General features: G+C 49.7%; 1 protein-coding gene, 1 long non-coding RNA gene and 1 pseudogene across 4 annotated transcripts in view; 1 reads left to right on the top strand and 2 right to left on the bottom strand.

Annotated features, from left to right (window-relative positions):
* Window positions 1-257: 257 nt before the first annotated feature.
* LOC146759315 (uncharacterized) lies at window positions 258-3,594 on the bottom strand. Of its 2 annotated transcripts, XM_085510207.1 has the most exons (8): window positions 3,130-3,594; window positions 2,829-2,948; window positions 2,179-2,302; window positions 1,765-1,851; window positions 1,577-1,681; window positions 1,126-1,265; window positions 881-948; window positions 258-402 (listed from the first exon to the last, which is right to left on the bottom strand). In XM_085510207.1, the coding sequence occupies exons 1-8, from the start codon at window positions 3,181-3,183 to the stop codon at window positions 309-311; spliced, it is 792 nt and encodes a 263-aa protein (XP_085366333.1). In that variant the 5' UTR covers window positions 3,184-3,594; the 3' UTR covers window positions 258-308. The 2 variants fall into 2 exon arrangements, with proteins under 2 accessions (XP_085366333.1, XP_085366332.1); XM_085510206.1 differs by having other exon boundaries at window positions 2,829-3,139.
* Window positions 3,595-14,173: 10,579 nt separating this feature from the next.
* On the top strand, window positions 14,174-15,207 carry LOC146759314 (uncharacterized). Its single transcript, XR_014932256.1, has 3 exons — window positions 14,174-14,319; window positions 14,595-14,665; window positions 15,079-15,207. It is a non-coding gene; the product is annotated as an uncharacterized LOC146759314 (long non-coding RNA).
* A 3,905-nt stretch (window positions 15,208-19,112) lies between these two features.
* The window catches only part of LOC146759313 (kinesin-like protein KIF20B), a 19,830-nt pseudogene continuing 19,225 nt past the window's right edge, over window positions 19,113-19,717 (bottom strand). Inside the window, exon 17 of the transcript XR_014932332.1 lies at window positions 19,113-19,252. The product of XR_014932332.1 is annotated as a kinesin-like protein KIF20B (transcript). The remainder of the gene's footprint in view (window positions 19,253-19,717) is intronic.

Below are 19,717 nucleotides of genomic sequence, written 5' to 3'. Positions count from 1 at the left end.
CAGTGCTGATTGTCACTGCTTTGACTCGGCTTTAAGACTCTGTGCAGAGTCTCAGAAATACCCACAGAGTAACAACAAAAAGGAGCAGGGCTGGAAAGGAACAGGGCTGGTTTTAATTGTTGTTGTTTTAAACTGTCCAATCAGGCGATGGTGTTAAGCCGTCATGTCGGACAGGTCCAGAAGGAGCTCATCCACATCCTCAACGTCACATCAGTTTCTCCTTCCAGTTCTTCTGTGAGCTCCATCAGAAGCTCAAGGTTGTTGTCTTCAGTGATGGCTGCTTCCCCTGCCCCTGTGCAGCTCAGCTGCTAATTTTCTGCCCCTTGTGAGGAACATGATGTAGTGTTGGATTCCTCTGGCTGTGCCATGGGGTCTGCGTGGCTTCCTGGGAGCAGCTCCAGACTTGTGGGAAGGAAAAGAACAATCTATGTGACATTTCTGAGATGTGCTTTCAGCTCTGAGGTCTGTAGTTGACCCTCCCGCCCCTCACACCCACATAGGGATGGTGATTCGATTAACCTGCGGCTGCCTTTGGAGTTAAGGAAACCAGCAGGTGCCTTTTTCATCTGTTCAAGTAGAGCAGTTTGAGTCTGGCAATCAGGGGCTGGGCTTTGTAGCAGAAACACATTGCCACCCTCAATGCTTTGTCTGTAAACATGTCAAGAAATCTTCCTCTGCAAAATCCTGCTTGCTGGCTGAGGTACTTTTCCCCATGAACTCAGCAGAGGTTTTGACAAAGCAGTTTCAATGATCTCAGATGACCTCTTCCTTTGTTGCATTATGCCATGACACATCTCAAACACCCCATTTTCCCCCAGTGTGAAAGAACTTCTGTCTGATGGGAAAAGGGCATTAAGGAAGAACAAGTTGTGGTCATCACCTGCTTGGAAGCTTTATGACTTCGGTGGTGAGCACGGTGTATTCGGGCGGGACTGAAGCAAGAGTCTCCTAGGAAGAAACAAGACAGAGTATGAAGCACAGGTCAGAGTTTCCACAAGTACCTTGTGAGACATCTGCTGCCTTCAAGAGAAACAGAAGAGCTGTAGAACACTTGGAATTTCTTCCTTTTCTTCAAGGGCAATGTAAACCTTTCATATCCACTACTGCTTTTGCCACTGCTCTTACCATTGGTAGTTTTTTAGCTGGGGGCTCATCCGCGTCCTCAGCAGCAGATGGATGAATTTCTGCTGCTTTTCGTTTCTGTCTCCGCGTTGGGGGGAAGGTGTTTTTCCAATCAATGGGCCTCACAGAGACCCTGCGCCCACCTAAAGTAAAAGGAAGAGAGAGCTGGTACTGTCTTGCTGCGCCTCAAGAGAGATCAAGTTCTCTTATCAGTCCCACCACCCTTCCACAAAGTTAAATACATTTGGCCAGTGGAATTGCATTGCCCTGTCCGGGATTCTCAGCCATGTTTTGCACACGGTCATCTCTGTGTACCAGCAACGCATACAAAGGAACAAAGAAACCCAATAGCTGCACTCAGTAATAATCCAGGGCAAGGAAAAGTCTGACAGAGAGCAATGCAAAATGACAGCACTGCTTTTCTGAGGCACCGTAACGAGCTCCTCGTGCTCACCTTTAACTCTTTTCTTGCAGGGTGATTCCCCTGCTTTTCCCTTCTCCTCCTCCGACCGTTTGCGTTTTAGTCCAGCTGGGCCATGGGAGGAAACTGGGATGTCAACTGCAAAGAGTCCCGGGAAAGAACAGTCAGATCTCAGTAGAAAAACAGAGCATCAAACCCAGGAGCCTGTTGAGTATCTGTACCTCTCTCTGGTGCCTTGTCAACCTCTGTCTGGTTCCCCAGACTTTTTGCAAGGCCGCTCTTTGGAGGAAGGCCACTGGTGTCAACTTCTGGCAGAAAAGAAACAAGGAATGATTGATGAGCGTCTCTTTGGGGGCAGGTTTGAGCACAGTCAACCACAAGCTTCACATTTTCAAGCACTGTTTGTTACATTTGCCTTCTGCTGCCCAAATGCTGTGCAGTCAGCACAGACCTGCAGTGCATCTTCCTCACTCCAGAAAAAGCCCAGCGCTGCTCTGACAGCCAAAGCACAGACGGATATTTCACTATCACGACTCTCCCCTGCCTCCCCAATGAATGGTGACATGCATCCTGCACCCGCTCAGAACTGACATTCAGAATTGAGCCTTTCATGCTTCACGCCATCGGACACTCACTGTGGCTCAGCAGCGCAGTCGGTCTGTTCCCACCGCGTTCCTTCAGGTGGCGAAAGGCGCAGTGTGGTTTCTGGCAGCCTCCGGGCTGGTTCTCCCAGAAGCAGGGAATCAAACTGCGCTGCTTCTGCAGAGAGAAGGAAAGGAAGGGCCATGGAAACAGGCACATCAGGTCTGCAGGGAGATGCCACGCTCCAACAGCCATCAGAAACCATTGTGTGGAGCCTTAGCTCTGTACCCTCATTTCCTGCCCCTCCTTTCACTACTCCAAGCAGCCAGAATGAACTGCTCTGGAGAAATCCAGGATGGAGAAGGCCCGATAGGGCACAACCGAGCCCTGCTGGCAGGAGGGCAGTGCCACTCTCTCCTATCACCCAGCTCCAGCAGCTTTAGGAGGCTGAGCAATGCGAGCTTTTTGCATCTGGGGAGAAAATGCTTTTGGCTCCTAATGCAAACATTTCCCGCTGTGATATACCTAAGGCACTGAATTCTCTGCCTTCTTTACCTCCTCCCAGTCCCCTCTAGAAACAGAAACCACTAAGATTTTCACAGCAAACATATCCAGCCTGCAGAAGTGCATTCAGCCCAACCACAGCCATGAAAAGTGGTGTTGTAGACTAAGCTGGAAAGCACATCTTTAGGCAAACACTCACATCAATCCTCATGTGACGGAACTTGCAGTTACTCCTCGAGCAGCCGCCCTCCATCCACAGTCTGCAGACTCGTTCGCTCCCCAGAGCCGCTTCACAGTGGCGGAAGGGGCAGCTGTCTCCCTGCAAGCACAAGGAAACCACAGGAAAATAAGAGCACAGTCTGAAATGTGTCCATGCCATTAGCCCAGGCTGTTAGCAGCGCTATGAGGGTAACATCACCAGCAGGTCTCCCCTGCTCCACCCCTTTCTCTTCAACATGAGGAAATGGAAGAAAACCCAGGCAGAAGAAAGTCAACCGTACCTTAGTGCAGGTGGAGTAGAAGTAGAAGTAGCAGTCGCCTCTTTGCTGAGACATGGTGAAATTCTTAGAGCCCGTCTGGGTTATCTCCAGAGGAATTCCCTGCTCTTGCAAAGAGACGGTTGTGCTCGAACTGCTTGGATCCCCAAAGAGTCCTCTCGGACCGGAACCCTACAGGAAGTGCCTACAAGGGAAGAATCATGAGGAATAAGCATTTCCCCAGCTTTCTTTTGATGCAGTTTGGGCTCTCGAGGAGGGCAATGCCTTGGAAGCAGCTGGTTGCAAGAACTGTGCCAGCTCTGGAACCAATGTGTGTCTAAGTGCCATGACTTCCCCAGCAAGTGCTGTTCTCCATCCCACCAGCAGTTATATACCTTGCAGCATACATTTTGTGTTCCTGCCATGAGAAGGACTCCATCATCTACCCTTGCTGCAGCTGCAGTGGATGCAGTGCTACCACTCACACGTTTGAGAAACCTCCAGTTCTGGCTTACCTGGGCACAGCTGCAGTTCTCCTCCCTTCCAGCTAACACACCAGTGCAATGGCTGGGCAACACCGTCAGTGAGAGCAGGTAGCACCAGCAGCCACCACCACCGTCACTGCCAGCCGGGACGAGGGCTGACACAGCGTGTCCACACTCTGCGCAGCACTCACGGCTCTGGCACTCACTGGTGGCAGCCGCGGCCCCAGGCAGCGCTTGTGAGCTCACTGTGCTTGTGATGTCACTGCACAGCCCACGGCCCAGCTCAGCACCTGGATCTCACCAGGACTTCAGGGGGTCTGTTAAAAATGTGCTGGATCCGGGGGTCAATAAAGCACAAGTTGCACTCCATGAAGTCTGTGCTCTCCTTCCCTTCTAATGTCTAAAACAAAGGCTGGGGACCAGCAGCAGTTCTGCAGGGCTGTAGCAGCGATGCTCAGTCACGGCTTGAAGCAGAGATTGAGCACCTGGTGGGATGGCAGGGCCAACCCAGGGCAGCTCAGGCACATGCAAACCCCTCCCAGACATCACTGAAAGGTTGGCAGTGCAGGTGAGGGTGTCTGACTGGAGATCACTGCCTGCCTGAGCCCTTCCAATGGTCAGCAGTTTTTTCCTTCCTTTCTGTGCCCACAGCTGCTGCACTCGGGCTTATCCTCACCTGCTGCAGCCCAGGACTTTGATACCCCATTATCACTGCTGTGCTTTCCATTGCACTGCAGCATCACACAGGGCAGTAATGGCAGTTCATCATCCTCACCAAAACGTGTGACAGAATCTCACAAGGAATCAATTTCCCCTGCAAACAGCCACTCGGAAGGGCCTCCATTGAGCTGGGAGCTCCTCCCCAGCCCAGCTGTTCTGCTCAGACTCCTTCCAGCAGCCGCCCAGCACCAAACCCAGCTCACCTTATTGGCCTGGTCAGTCCGGGCTGTGCCCAGCTCACACACACGCCGCAGCGGTGCCTGCAGTTGGCTCCCAAAGGATGATCTCCAACAAGGAACGCTCACAGCTCAGTGTCTGTGTGCAGCACGCTCACCAGAGCACCAGCTCTGCTCGACAGCTGGGGGCCAAACCCTCCCAACCCAGCAATGACTGTGACCTCACACAGACCCACATCACTGCTGCTCTTTCATCATAAACACAGGCAGCCAGCACCTCCTAGATCCAATTGTAAGAGACCAACACAAGGGTCACCCAGTGGGGTTATCTGAAGTAAAGTAACAGAGAACTGAGGTGACTCTTGTCACAACACTGGGAATGGGGACCAAACCTTCAGGCCAGGTTTCTTGCAGTTAAGATTCCTCAGAGGGAGGTTTGCAGTCCCAGAGAAGCCCATGAGCTCCTCTGCACGATGCTCGGAGCAGAGCTGCCTCGTGATTCATCAGTGCTCCATTCCATAACTAAGTACATCTCAGATGAAATAATAATATTTCATGGTCACTTCTTCCTTTCTGTGAGACAAGCCTTAAATGTGTCTTTTTAAAGTCATCGTGCACCGAATCTACAGCATGCTAGCAATATAGCTAGGTATAATGACATCACATAGAATGGAGTGTTTGCAGGGCTTAAGGCCGTGAATCACGGGTGAGATGTGATATTCCCACTGCAATGATGCTTTTAGGGCAGGTTTAAGTGCCTTCCGCTTTGTGTAACGTGGAGTCTGTAGGATGACAATAATGATTGTGGAATCACACTCATCTTTGAGCTCTAACTCACATCCACGTCAGGAGCCTTCCCAAAGATCAGGCCCTGGTTTGCCTGCCCTGCTGGGCCCAGCTCAGTGCAGGACAGGAGATGGATTTCTGCTGTCCCTGTGCTCAGACTCCACAGCCCAAGATAAGCTGCAGCTGAGATCTCACAGAGCACTCTGAGGTTTCTCTGCAGCTGTTTTCTGCTGCTGTTACACAGCACGGAATAGCTGGGATCCCCCAGGCACTGCCCTTGCACCAATAACTCCATTGTGCTCAGGATGTGCCAATGTGCTGAAGTCAAACTGTGCCATGTGGGTTTCACACAGATCGAACGCAGGCTGCAGATCTGCTGGCAGCCCTCAGGAGCTCCCCTGCCCTAATCCCACTCTTGCACTCCTTCCCTTCGTGCTCTTGTGGCCTTTAATAACACCGTGACACCTGACAGCCTCCTCCTGTCTGTAAGCTGTCATTTTATGCAGCCGTTTCTCTTCCGTTTACCCCCCAAACTGAAGATGTTTCCCTGCAGTGAATAAGCGATGAGGTTCTTTTCACCTCTCCTTGGACAACTTCCTTTATTGTTTTTTCGGAGCATTAGGGACTCTGAGACCCTGGAGTGTGTCCAGAGAGGAGCAATGGAGCTGAGAAGGGCCTGGAGCTCAGTGGGGTCCTATGGGGGTGACCAAGGGGACGGCAGGCAGCCAGTTTTCCCTGTTTTTCTCTCTGGATCCATCCCCGCCTCAATGGGGCCATCAAACCCTTTTGCTGCAGAACCCGCAGGCACTTCACCTTGAAGGATCATTACCTACATTGAAACTACTGTTACATGCAGGCACACAGGAGTGCCCTGGTTTTCACAGGCTCTGGGCAGAGACGTTCAGGTCTGGAGGCGTTTGGGGCATCACTAATTGAGCTGCAAAATGAGCTTATAGCTCCTGACTCCTCCCATCCAGAAATATCGCTCCTATATCGGCCCGCGCTGCCGGAGCTCACGGGACTCGGCTCCCCGCCGCCGGGATCGGGTGGTGCGTGCAGGGCTGGGGGTCGGGCTGTATTGTGCTGTTGTGTTGTGTTGTTGTGTTGTGTTATGTTGTGTGTTCCCGGTGTTCCCCTGCCGCTCTCCAGCTCGGCTCATTCCGGCCCCGCATCGTTCTGTGACTCCCCCCCCCCCCGCCCCTTGGCGGCTCCATACATGCACACGGCGGCAGCGCGGCCCGCGCGGCGCACACGGGGATGCCGCAGCTCCGCCCCACCCCGCCCGGCTGCAGCTCCGTCCGCTTAGCGCCGCGTCTCGGTGTCGGGGCGGCGCCGCGCGGCTCATTGGGTCCCGTTGGTGGGCGGAGCGCGGTGGGTCTCGGCAGCGGCGGATTGGAACGGATCGGAACGGAACGGAGCGGATCGACTCGGGGCGCAGCGCATCGCTGTGGGGCTGGCACGATGCTGGAGATCCAGCTGGATGATGGTGGCGTGGGGGGGTACCCGGGCAACGACTATTGCTCGGGGTCGGTGATGTCGGAGCGGGTGTCGGGCCTGGCCAACAGCATCTACCGCGAGTTCGAGCGGCTCATCCACTGCTACAACGAGGAGGTGGTGAAGGAGCTGATGCCGCTGTTGGTGACGGTGCTGGAGAACCTGGACTCGGTGCTGACCGATAACCAGGAGCACGAGGTGGAGTTGGAGCTGCTGCAGGAGGACAATGAGCAGCTGCTCACACAGTACGAGTGGGAGAAGGTGCTGCGCAAACAGGCCAAGGAGGTGAGTGAGAGCGGCCCAGCGCCAACGGGGACTGGCATCCATCTTGTGCGCGGCGCCAAGGGCCGGGGATGTGATGCAATGTGATGCGATGATATGATGCGATGCGATGTGATGATGTGATACAATGTGATGTGATGTGCTGCGGCGGTACCCGCATCGCAGGCCGCGCTCCCGGCCCCGCTCCATCCGCTCCGCGCAGCCCGTGCGGAGGGGAAGGGGAATGGCTGGGAATGGCTGGGAATAGCTGGGAATGGCTGGGAATAGCTGGGAATGGCTCCGCGTTGCTGCGCTGCCCCGAGCTCGAACACCGGCTGCACGGGGATGACTGGAGGATTCCTGCCGGTTTCGGGTTTAAACGCGGCCCTCAGATGGTTGATGTCTTCCCTGTACTTCCCCTGCCCTGGAGATGGTTCCCTGTCTGATCTCAGCGGCCTTTCCCCGGGCGCTGCGGGTCCCGGATCCCCGGGGCTGCGGCAGGTGCTGGGAGCGGGCGGCATTGGGGCACAGCGCCTCATGCGGGGACAAAGGAGCCGAGCTGAGCGCGCTGCTCCGCACTGAGCGCTCGAGTCCGCCGACACCACCGGCATCTTTCTGGCCATAGGCGCAGCCAGGCGGCTCCGGCCTCCAGCAGGGCCGGTCTGCGACGTGCCGGACACATTGGTACCGCTAGAAGTGTAATGCTGCCATGTCATCAGCATGTCTTTGCAAAGCTGCTGGGAAAGGAATGTATGCGTCTGTATTGGCTGTGTTTTAACACTGGGAGAGTAGAGGGTTTTTTCCGTCCCAGGAGTCTTGCTCAGAGTCGAGTTTTGATTTGCTTAGATGTGGTAAATGAAATCCCTTCATGACTCCAGAGTAAAGCGCCGTGCAGTATTTCAATGGAGGTGCTCTGGGTGCTGGATGGTGAGGACGTGAGCCCAGGACATTTATCGCCCTGTACTAATGCTGGTCAATTTGGGTTGTAGCCTTAAGTTTTAAGTATGTGTTAATAAAACTTACAGCTGATCTTTTCAAATTCATATGAAGGCAGGGAGGGATTGAAAAGCAATTCCAAGTGTGGGACTTCATTCCACAAGCCGGTATTTTGTAGCTTCTGAGAATTAAATACTTGGAAATGTGCTGCTGCTGGGGAGGAGTGGGGCTCGGGGCGTGGGGTGGAACAGCCCCATGGATGGATCCTGCATCTTTGGACTCGTATCTTTCTGCTCTCAGTTTACCAGGTACAGGGTGCTGCTTCCTGCTGTGCCTGCTCCTGGAAGCAGATGTGGTGACAACATTTACGTCCTGCAGGGACGCTCGGACCCACAGCACGGTGCTGTTGGCAGATGTAAAAGCACTCTGTCATCCTCAGGCGCATCTGAGCTGAATGGGCAAAAAAGTATCTGCATAGGGCCTTGTTAGCAGAAAGGAATAGATAATGTGCTTCTATGAGAACAAATGGGTTTTGCCCCCTGTGTAGCCTCTGCTATCAGCTCACGTGTGTGAGATACAGCTGTCATTCCCTTTGTGTGTGACCAAAGCACACCATTACCTGCAGCAGTTTCTTGTGTGCCTCTTCCTGTGCAGTGGATTACGTGTTATGGAAGTGAAAATCTCTTATGCTACAGAGAATTCTGCTGTTCATCAGCTCATTGTAAGCAGAGAAATGCACCCCCCACCAGAGCACGCCTTGCACTTCTGTAGCAGGGGAAGCCCATCTCCGTCCCTGAGCAGCACTCGGCACTGTGTGCTTTGCCTGTCCTGGGTCTGCAGCTTCCAGCCCCACCTTCAGTGGGGGTTCCACCTCCAGGAGCGATGTTCAATCCCTTGCTGTTGAGTTCTTTGCGTGTATCAATGATCATTTCAACAGCTGCAGCAATGCTGGGGAGCTGGGAGTCGGTGATCACAAAGTAATTTGTTCCTGTATTGCAATATCATGTCATGGGCGTCTGATTACATCGTTAGTTTATTGATGTTAAGTGAACTGAAACCAGCAGTGGATGTTATTCTCTGGCATAAAAGTTGTGTCGTATCCTCCTGTTCCCGCTACTGCAGAACCACCAGATCTTGTTTTACATAAGCGTGCACCCAGCCATGTCCTGCTCCATTGGGGCAGCTTGCACAGCCTTCATTTCCCTTCCTCTGAAGCAGAGGTTTCTGTCTCCATGTTCTGCCACTCATTTCCCCAGGATGGTTGCATTCAGTATCTTTCAAAATACTCTCAGCCAAAAGCGAAGCTTTTCTGGACACTTTGACTGCAGAGTGACTCAATATTTTCCACTTGCTCTAAAATAGGGCAGCAGAAGCACCCGGACAAGAGCACTGAAGTCAGAAGTCCCTTGAAATGAAGCAGTGCAGTCAGTCTGTGATTGCAGGGCTCAGAATGTCACATTTCTTTTCCTTGACCTCCAAAACACTGAAGCTGTGGAACAGCGTCAGCTTTTCAGTATTGCCGTGTTCTTCCACCTGCTTTGCATTGTGTGAGCGCAGGGTAATGGCTGCACCTCTCCTAGAGCCCATTTAGGGGCTGACTGCTGCTGGCAAGGGTCTCTTTCTGGAGATCCCCCCTTGGTGCAGCTTTCCCATGTGAATCCGAGATCTTCTGCTCCAGGTGAGCGATCTTCTTCCCTTCCTTTATAGCACCTCTGTTGTGCCGCTCCTGTCATTGCACAGAGCTGGGGCTGCCCTGTCCCAGTGCAGAGTACAGCACTTCCCTTGTTAATCCTCATGTGGAGCCTAATGCACATCCCACTAACTCGTCAAGCTCTCACTGCAAGGCCTCCCTACACTCCAGGGAGCCAGCAGCTCCCACTATTTAGTGACATCTGCAGCTTATGCATAGGACCTTGCATAGGAATTTTCTTCCTGCTCTGTAGCGGGTGTTAGGATGGCACCCACTTGTAGGAGCACAGAACTGGGAGGGACCTGCTGACTCAGCAGCCCATTCCTCAGCACTGCAGGCAGTTGCATTACAGAAGCTGCTTCATAAATGTATCAGGCTTTGTCTTAAAGCCATTACTTAAACCTCTTGCGTCTGCTCTTCTAAAAGTGACCTCCTCCTGAATTCCACTTTCTTTTTTTTTTTAACTTGCAGCCTGTTTTTACTGGTTTGTTCTTGTGCCAGCATTGACTTTTACTCCAAGTAACTTCTGCCTCCATGAGATATCTGTGCCTCTGAAGTATTAATAGAAACCAGTCCTGCCTTTGGTCTCCATTGTGTTGGTGGCACGAGCCGAGCTCTGCTCGCTGCCTGCTGGAGGAGGGTCAGATTGGAGTGCCCCATGGAGGGATCTGTGTGCAGCTGGTTTGGGTGACACTTGGCTGTGCCTGGTTTGATCCCTGGGCGTGTGGGGCTGCAATAGCAGGTGGCTTTCCTGGAAGGCTTCAGCATGAATTGGAGTGTTGCACTGTTCAAAATGACAATGGTAGGATTTATCTGGTGTGATCACCCTGCGTGTTCACCTGTGTGACATCCTGTTGGCTGGAGATGGCAGCACGTCTGTCTGTCTCCTCACACTGTGTTGCAGCTGACCTGGGGCTCATCTTTGCTGTGTGCTCAGCTCCCTTCTCTCAAGTCTTCTCATTGCAGTCACGATGTTTGCATGCCCTTGCCCAGTCCCAGCTCCTCTCTGACCATCAGCATCGCTTCGTTCCTCCTGTGTGATGTTTTGATTCTCTTCATGAGTGGCATCTCCCAGTCCGGTCTCATCTGCTGCACTTGAGTAGCACCTCCTGCCCTGTCGCCCTGTCAGCCCCACTTACCACAAGGCTGCCTTGAAGAGCTCTGTTAGCTGCCCGTGCTCCCTTTGTGCTCCTCTACAGTGATCCATGGTGTGCGGGGGCAGAGCTGTGTCAGGGCTGGGAAGAGCCCATCTGCCTGCCCTGGCTCTGCCATAGCACCAGGCCTGCTTCATGGAGAGCATTTAAAGGGCAGAGCATCTCATTCTTCAAAAAAAGGCTCAGATCCCTTGGAATAGGAATCCAGGAGATGGTTTTATTGATATATGCCAAAATAACAGCATTTGATTTCACAGAAGCATTTGAAGACCAATCTACAACTATAAAGTAGCTAACACATAAAAGATGTGCTTGTGAATCCTTGAAATTAGCAAGAGAAGCAAAAGCCCTTAAGGGCTGCAGTTGTCAAGGGGATGTTATTTCACTGAGGCTGTGTGCTCCTGTGCAGGTGGAGGTGTTCCTTCAGAGGAGTGTTTCTCTTTGGGGAGGATAGCAAAGATTTGAGCGTGGGGTGTAGCTCAAAGCATCTGCCCACCAGGCAGTACTGCGTCCTGCCACCAGTGGGTTCTGCCCTATTTCTTTGTCTTGGCCTCCTAAGACAGAATACTGTCAACGTAACTTCCCGAATTGCCAGTTAATTACTGCCCCAAATTGTGAGTTGGAGGCTGCACAGCCTGCATTGGCTCCCTGGCTGACAGCCTTCCTGCAGGTGGGGAGTGGAATGCGGTGTGAGTCCTTCCTGCCCTGCAGACAGCCCCCTCCTCACAGGCAGCTGTGCGTCCAGCTGTGCGTCCAGCTGTGCGTCCAGCTGTGCGTCCAGCTGTGTGTCCAGCTGTGCATCCAGCTGTGCATCCTCCCTGTTCTCCCGGGCAGTGCATCCCAGCGCTACTCTCTGCCCAGCCGCAGGGTAAGGTGACGGCTGAGCTGCTGCTGTTCCCGTCAGCATGTAATACGTGCTGCCAGCCAGCCCAGATTAAGACCTTATAATAAGATTTCTGCATATATGCACATCTAGCTCACTCTGCCTGATTTATTGTTAATATGATATGATGGTTTCTGACCGCATGCTACTATTTTTAGTCATTTTCTTCCTCTGAAAGCCAGTAATGCAGGAAGCTCAGCCATCTCCAGTGTACCGCTGCTTTGCAGAGGAATACTCGTTCTTTCACTTAAGATGATTTTGTGCTCGTTGTTTTCCATTTAACGATGAGCGTGTGAACCATGGTGCTGGTTGTAACCTTATCCTGAGATGTTAGAGACCAGCGATCCTGCTTGAAATCCAGGGAGAGGCTCCAGCAAGACTAATTTGTATGTGTACAGCAGCGTCATGTTCCATCATTACTAACTGTTTAAAATATATCTGGCTCCTATAACTGCTGGAAAATTATCCTTTGAAAGCAAGTATGAAGGGATTGGAAAAAATAGTAATGCTGTGCTCGGCTTTGCTCTCCCAGGACAAGTGGGAGTGGGCTCTTTGTTCTTCCAGTTCACCCATTGATTTCATTGTAGTGGGGTAGAAAAGAAAGGAAGATTTTCCCTTCAACATCATTTGAATTACCTGTTCCTGAGGCCTCACTTCTTGAGCCTGTCCAGGCTCCATGGCATCCCTTCCTTCTGTTCTGGTGCAGTTTGTAAACATATGTGTGGAAAATAGATAGCTGTGTGTTACTGTCAGTTAACATCTGCAATGTTGAAGTCACCCATAAGGACCAGGGCAGCTGGATTTCAGGTCTCTCTCAGTTCCTTAGAGAACAGTGCCTCCATGTCCCCATGCTTGCTGGGTGGCCACTCCCACGGCACCCACTTTATTTGCTTGTCTTGACTTTCTGATGCAGGGGGAGACACTGGCTGGGAGATTCTGATGGAGGAACAGCCAAGAAGCGTTTTGGAGCCAGACAGAGTGAGGAGCCGTTGGGTCCCTGTGCCCAGAGCTGGTGTTCGATCTCCGTAGGAGATGGAGCAGGATATTGCTGCAGTGCACTCACCTGAGATGCTCTTCTTCCCTGAGAACACTTAGAGTGGCATTAATTTTTAATGCTGCTGTCTCTGTTTCCACTCCACGTGGTCGGCTCATTGCTAGTTTGCAGTTTGTTTGAGTACTTTGAGGCTGCAAGACAGACAGGACTAAGAAGAGCCGTAGTGTGGAATGTTTAATCTTCCAATCGGTTTCACTAAACTAAACCAAAGCAACGGTAGCAAATCCAGGAATCCTATTAAAGTTGACCTACATAGTGGGAATAAAATTGGTCTCCTGCTTTCTTTTGCTTCCTGTTTTACTGTTGAGAGTTCTGTGAATGTTTTCCTTAGAGTCAGTTAAAGTTTATTGCTACTCCAAGCACAATTCCTGCCTGGCTGGGTGGCACACGCCTGGGTGGGGAGCTGGGAAGAGATGGGCACCTTGTGCCAGGAGAGCTGCACAAGAGTGAAAGCCAAGCAAGTGAGAAGGGAGAGGGATTTAGCGCTGGGCTGTAATTGGAAGTTTGTCAACAGAGCATTAGCATGGAGTGCATCCAGCAAACCCTGAGAGGGGGCAGAGGGAAATACTGCTTTTCTTAGCATAGCTTCAACCAGTCCAAACCAAGTGAAATGGCTTCTTTAGGCCTGTTGCTCAGTGTGGCTGTCTTGGTTAGAACTTTTTCTTTTTTACTGATGCCCAGAGAAGACTGGCCGGGATTTTCTTGCTGTGAGGTCTCATCACTCACTGCTTCCATTCTGCACCAATTGAGGCATAACTCAACTTACAGAACTGAAAAAGTAAGACTCAAGTTTTTCTTAGCAGCTCTGGAGCTGAATGTGCCATCCTTATAGAATCACCTGTCAAAGTTGCTCTGGTTTTTACCGTGTAACTCTCTACCCCTTCTCTGATGTGTGCCTGAAAAAACCTCTGGTCTGAGATCTGGGAAGTGGATTGCAAAGGAGACTGTGAGGTGTGACGGTTGTGGGTTGGTTTTCCACAAGGCTTGTATGTTTCCTGCAAAATTTAGATGCAAAATCATTAATAGTGGGAACTTTCTGATGTCTGAAGGAGATTTCTGACGTAGGCACTTCTAAATGCGTGACCGTAGACACAGAATTTGGCTTTTCTGACATAAAACTAACAGGAATCCAAATTCAGCCTAGCATGATAAAGGTGTTGTTGAAGATGATGGAACCGTGTTGGTTTACATAACTTGCATTGGCCAGCAGATTATATCTTAATGATACACAAAGTACATCTTTTACTTTATTTTAGAAGATAAGTATTTCTAGCTTGAGTAAATGCTGTTTTAACTTAAAGCACATAGAAATTCTTATCTCTTGCTTTTTTTGTGTGTACATATATATATGTATATATACGCACACATAGTATAGGAGGAGAGAAGAGGAAAAGTCAAATACGTTTAGGTCTGTTCCTCATCCTTGCTTCCTTCTCTGGTTTTTCCCTGTACAGAAGTTCATAGAGTTTGAAGATGCACTGGAACAGCAGAAGAAAGAGCTACAAATCCAAGTGGAACACCTTGAATTTCAGACTCGACAGTTGGAGCTGAAGACCAAAAACTATGCAGATCAGAGTAAGCAAAGCTGTGCACCAGATACGATTATGTAGTTTGCTTTCCATGAGCATATACTTGCAGATATTCTTCATGTGCTGTTTTTTCTTGTTTGTTTTAATGTAGTTTGTGGAAAGCCTGAAATCTGTGGCTGTCCCTTTCTTTGGTATAAAAATCAGAGCAATCTACAGGGTGCGACATATCCACACTAGTGTAGTGCAGGTTTCATTGCTTCTCTTGCATGGAGCATGTCTAGATCTGTATGTTAGCTGATGGGTGGAATCTTTTCTTGGCAGTTTCACGGCTGGAGGAGCGTGAATCAGAAATGAAGAAAGAGTATAATGCTTTACATCAGCGTCACACAGAGGTAAGCTGTCGCCTGATTCCTTCCAAATAAACAAACTCTTAGCTTACCCATAAAACCACATCAGAGAATTGGGTTTTTCATCCTGACAGTGACTAGAGCTTCAGAAACTTGAGAGCATCAACATTATCTGAAGGGAGGGTGCAAGGAGGATGAAGCCATGCTCTTTTCAGTGGTGCCCAGTGCCAGAACAAGAATCAGAGGGTGCAAACCGGAACACGGGAGGTTCTGTCTGAACATCAGATAGCACTTTTTCAAAGAAATTTTAAGGAATTGGAAGTAAATGCTGGAAAACAACATTCAAAAAACAGAAATCACAGAATATCCCAAGTTGGAAGGGACCCATAATGATCATGGAGTCCAATGGAGTCTTTTGTTTTATTCTGTTTGCCTCACGTATTTTTTCCTCTTCTCAGATGATCCAGACCTATGTGGAACACATCGAACGATCCAAGATGCAGCAGGTTGTGGGAAATAATCAAACTGAGGGCAGTGTACCTGGGAGAAGGTAGGGCCATAACCTCTCCATATAATGTTTGCCATCCAGGAACTTATCAAATGAGTGCATATTTGCAAGAGAAAGAAACCAAAGGATCTTTCCCTGTGGGCATGGATTGTACCTGAAGCTTTTTGTAATGGGTTGAGGGTGAGTTGTGGACAAGTTCTCTAAGGTTTGACAGAGAGGAGTTTTTTGTGTTCTGTTACAAAGCTTAGACTTCATTGTGCTGCTGCAGATGGACGTCTTCTGGAAAGCAACGTTTGTGTTCTCAGGTATCATGTAAAAGACTGATCCATAAAATGGATGGGGATGGAAGAGAGTGTTCATTTGTGTGTGTCTGTGTGCATGTGTGATAGCGAAACTGGAGTAGTTAAATGCATTAGCCTTTATGTAACTTCTTCCCCAGTTTCTTAAGGGAAGATTTATCTGAGTCAGTCACTCAATAGATCTACTTATGCCCATGAAAGTGCTTTGTTTTTTTCCCCTCTGTTTTCATAGCACCAAAGTGATCAGAGCCAGCCTCTGTTTAAAGGAATGGCAGTAGCAGGAAATGAAGTGTAGTATATAAAACCACTCTATTAAAACCACATATAAAAAGATAATTTCAAATGAAGAAAAGAAGAAATATTCTTCCTATTTTCTAAACATAAGGTTATTTTAGTACCTTCTGTTTAGATCCGTAACATTTAAATACTAGTGTGTCCATTAGGTTTGGGATAAAGAAAGTGGAAGGAAGTGTCAGGTCTTGAAATAAACAATATAAGCTCTCTGGAAGCTGTGGCTTCCTTTTGCTGGGTTGGAGTGCCTGGGAAGGAATTCAGATCATCAAGGTTTTGGTTGTGTATTGTAAAACAGCAGAGGAGAGAGCAAGAGAGACACAAACTGCTCCCCGATTCCTTGCAGACGTGATGTTCCTTCCCCAGCCAGTGCTTGGCCTCCTGCCCGAGCATCGTGCTGTGAGGGGAAGGTTTGGGGGTCAGCCTCTGGTTCTGTGCTGGTGCCTTACTGGTGTGCACACAGGGCTGCTGGGGGGAACGGGAGTTTTGTTCACAGCTGTTGGTAACGTAACATTGTGTTAGAAGGAAGGGAGGATGCTGAAGGAAAATGGGCTCTGTAACTGCAGAACATCCATGTTTGAGACTTCTGCTGGGCTGTGTGCCTCTGCTGTCAGATGTCTCTGTACAAGCTCTTAGGCACACCCATGGTGAAGGAGAAACAGGGTGGATTAGGTCTTTGTTCAGTCCAACTCACCTCTCCCACCTACCTGAAAGGTATGAATGTTTGTAGGAAGAACAGCTGTGCTGATGTGTGCGTTTCTGTCTTGTTGCCATCTCCATGTCTCAGCTGGGAACAGGGGGAGCTGGGAATTGCTGAGCTGGCAGGGTGCAGCATTGCAGGAAGCCAAGTGTCAGTGTGTGGTCCTGTTTCTTTTGTTCTGCAGAGAGCAGCTCAGCTCTCCTGCCATGGAGAATATCCAGCAGTGTTTCAGGGGCAGCAATATAGCAGTTTGAAGCAGTTATACCCTAAACTCCAGAGGCAGAGAGACTTATCTAGGCTTTCTCCTGCACAAACTCTGAAGGACAGCACAAATCTGTAGCGGATCTAAAAGGAACTGGAATAGGAACATTCTGATCTGGCTGAGTTCTTTCCATATAGTAAGTTCTCAGTGCTGTGTTTTCTGCAGAGCAGTAAATTGGTGTCATGTCAGAGCGTGGCTTAGAAAAATAAAACTGATTACAGAATACAGTGTAACCCTTTCCCATCTGAAGGTAATGCTTTTCTAGCAGACCAGTGGAAAAATATAGAAATCTATACAAGGAAAGAAGAGCAGAAGCTGGATGGTGGCCTCTGTAGGTGAATGGAGGCAGGCATGATGGGTATGGAAAGAGAAGATATGGGGTGAAAAGAACCAGTAGGTTGTTAGGATTGTGAGAGTGTGTGTTCCTGACAGCTCCCTCAATAGGTTGTTTCTGTTTTCCTCTGCCCCAAACCAATCCTGATCACAGCTGTAATGGTTGGAGTGTGTTAGGCTGGTTGCCCCCCCACACCCCGTTCTCTGGTATGAAGGACAAACCTTGCACTGAGGATTGTCTCTATGTTGGAGGGATGCTATTCCATGTAACGTGTTGCTAGTTCCTGGAAGAATGGGAAGAAAGAGCAGCTCTCTGTGTCTGTCACAGCCCTTGCCAGGCCTCCATCTGAATCTGTAGGAACAGCAGCTGGGAAGTGGGTCATTTTCCTTCATTTCAAGCTTTGGGCTGTTCATGTGTGCTGTATTTGTGTATGTTTGTGCCTTTGAGGGTTGTGTGGTCCTGTGTCTGCACAGCTGCGTGTGGGTGAACACCAGCACTTGTGAGTTGGTACACTGATGTGTTTTGGGGGGGATATGGGTGTAATCTCTCAATGTCTTCCTACATGTTTGTGAGTGCATTTGGTTACCTTCACCTGTGGATGTGCTTGGGTGTGTTTTATATGGTAGACTGTGTAAATACATATTTGCATAAGGCTGTAAATGCACCAAGGGTGCTTCCTTGTCACTTGAGAGAAGATGGTGCAAGAACTGCTGGGGGGTGTGTGTGTCTGCTGCCATCTGAGGAGGGGAATGGGTACAGTGCACACCTCCAAGTAGTATGAATAAAAGTGCATGCATTCGCTGTCTCTGATAGGGCTGCATGTTTGCATGACCTTCATTCTCTAATAGTTGTTGTTGTGTTTTTTTGTTGTTTTTTTTTTTTGTCTTGCTTTTTGTGCAATTGCTGCTCTGTTTTGGCTGTTACGTTTGTCGCTGCAGTCATCGCCAGTCATGGAGGAAAAGGTAAATCCTACTGCTATTTGTTAATCATAGTTCTGGAGGTTGCTGTTGGGTGGTCGTGGTGTGATGCTGAAAGGTTCTGTGCTGGCCTATTTGCCCTCTTTGTGTACTGACATCTGCATTAGATTCACTCACATGGCACACTTCCCTTGGCTGGTGCAGAGGGAGCCAGCAAGCTGCTACATCAGGAAGGAGCTCATGCACCCAAAGCAGAAGGGGCAGAGGCTGGATTCCAAACTGGGATCATCCCTGTGTGATTGGACATTTGCACTTCACCTTCCAGATTACTTTAAAAAGTTGTCTTTTCTCCTTTAAATTAGAATAATCAAATCACCAAGGTTGGAAAAGATCCCCAACGATCCAAGTGTCCACCTACCACCAATATTTCCCTTCTAAACCATGCCCTGCCTACTGCATCTACACGTTTCTTGAGCACTTCCTATATGAGCACAAAATACACCTCTTTTCTAAGCAGGGCAGGAAATGCGTGTCACCAGTAACTGTCAGAATGCACATCTGACTTTGGCTGAGGCAGTGAGTTCTGCACCCTCAGCCTACAAAGAGGGCTGTTGCCACCTTGCAATGATGGCAAACCTAGTAGTTCTGTTACATTTTCTAAGCTTTAAGGTCTTACAGGAGGAGCATTCTGATCCAGGTTTTGGCTACTGCAAGCCCTTATAGAGGCTTTTGCTGTTTTCCTCACAACATGAGGTGGAACTAACCAAGTGCTCAGAGTCCCCCTGGACCAGAAGGACGTGGGTGTATGAAAGTCACTCCAAAGGGCTGTAGTCAGCACTGAAAATTTATAGCAACCCTGAGGATATTCTGAACTACTCTGGGGACTGGTAACACCAACATCAGGACTGTGAAACTGAAGTTATCTTTCCTGCAGTTTTTCCTTGATGGGGCACAGTAAGCAGCCATTCCAAGCAGGAGCCATGCTGGCACAGCGGTGCAGTGTGCCGTGTCAGCTGGACAGTGCTCAGAATGGAAAGGCTGAGCATTGGTCTCTTCCGTTAGACATTTTGCTTTCACTTTGTAAATGAACTCTTTTCTGCCCCTGCCATGTCAGTGTGTTTGAGTCAGTCCTGGGGCAGCCTCAGATGCAGCTGCAGTTGTTTTTCACCCGTGGTCACAGATCACAGGATCACAGAACAGGTTGGGTTGAAGGGACTGCTGGAGGCTGCCGGTCCCACTGTGTGATGGTGGTAGCTGAGCTGAGTCTTGGTGAAATGATTGCTGTGTCCAGGAGCAGTGCTGTACTGGGCTGGCATGGAGCCTGATGGAGCAGGGAAGCAGATCGGTGTCTTGCAAGGAGGTGTTGACTGCTGCCCTGTTTCTGGAGTGTTCATGCTGACAAGCTACTTTCTTTTTTGAGTTTCCACCTCCACTGCTTGCTCTACATTTTCTCCCACTGGAACTTGGTCCCCAAATCTGTGCCAGCTTCCATATTGAGAATCAAATCCACAGCTTGCTGGTCACCTGCACTTGCCAGAAAGGAGAGTGATAAAGAAAAAGTAATACAGACATCTGGCTTTATGAGTGATGCATTTATTTATAAGTTTGTATAAATTCTGAATTTTGAGAAGACTGTAGTTGGATATGGAGGAGGAATCACAGAATGCAAGTATTACTTCTCTTGCTTAGTATTAGAAGTGATCCAAAACCCACTGATTTCTGCTGTTGGTGCAAACCAGGTTTGGGGTGGAATGTGCAGAAGTGGCGTGTAGGTGACTCACTTCAG

Source organism: Coturnix japonica, chromosome 10 (genome assembly GCF_054131305.1).
Source record: "Coturnix japonica strain WE chromosome 10, WE-NBRP24, whole genome shotgun sequence".
NCBI lineage: Eukaryota > Metazoa > Chordata > Aves > Galliformes > Phasianidae > Coturnix > Coturnix japonica.
The sequence above is the reverse complement of the archived record's forward strand: the minus strand, read 5'-3'. Positions and strand labels throughout refer to the sequence as shown.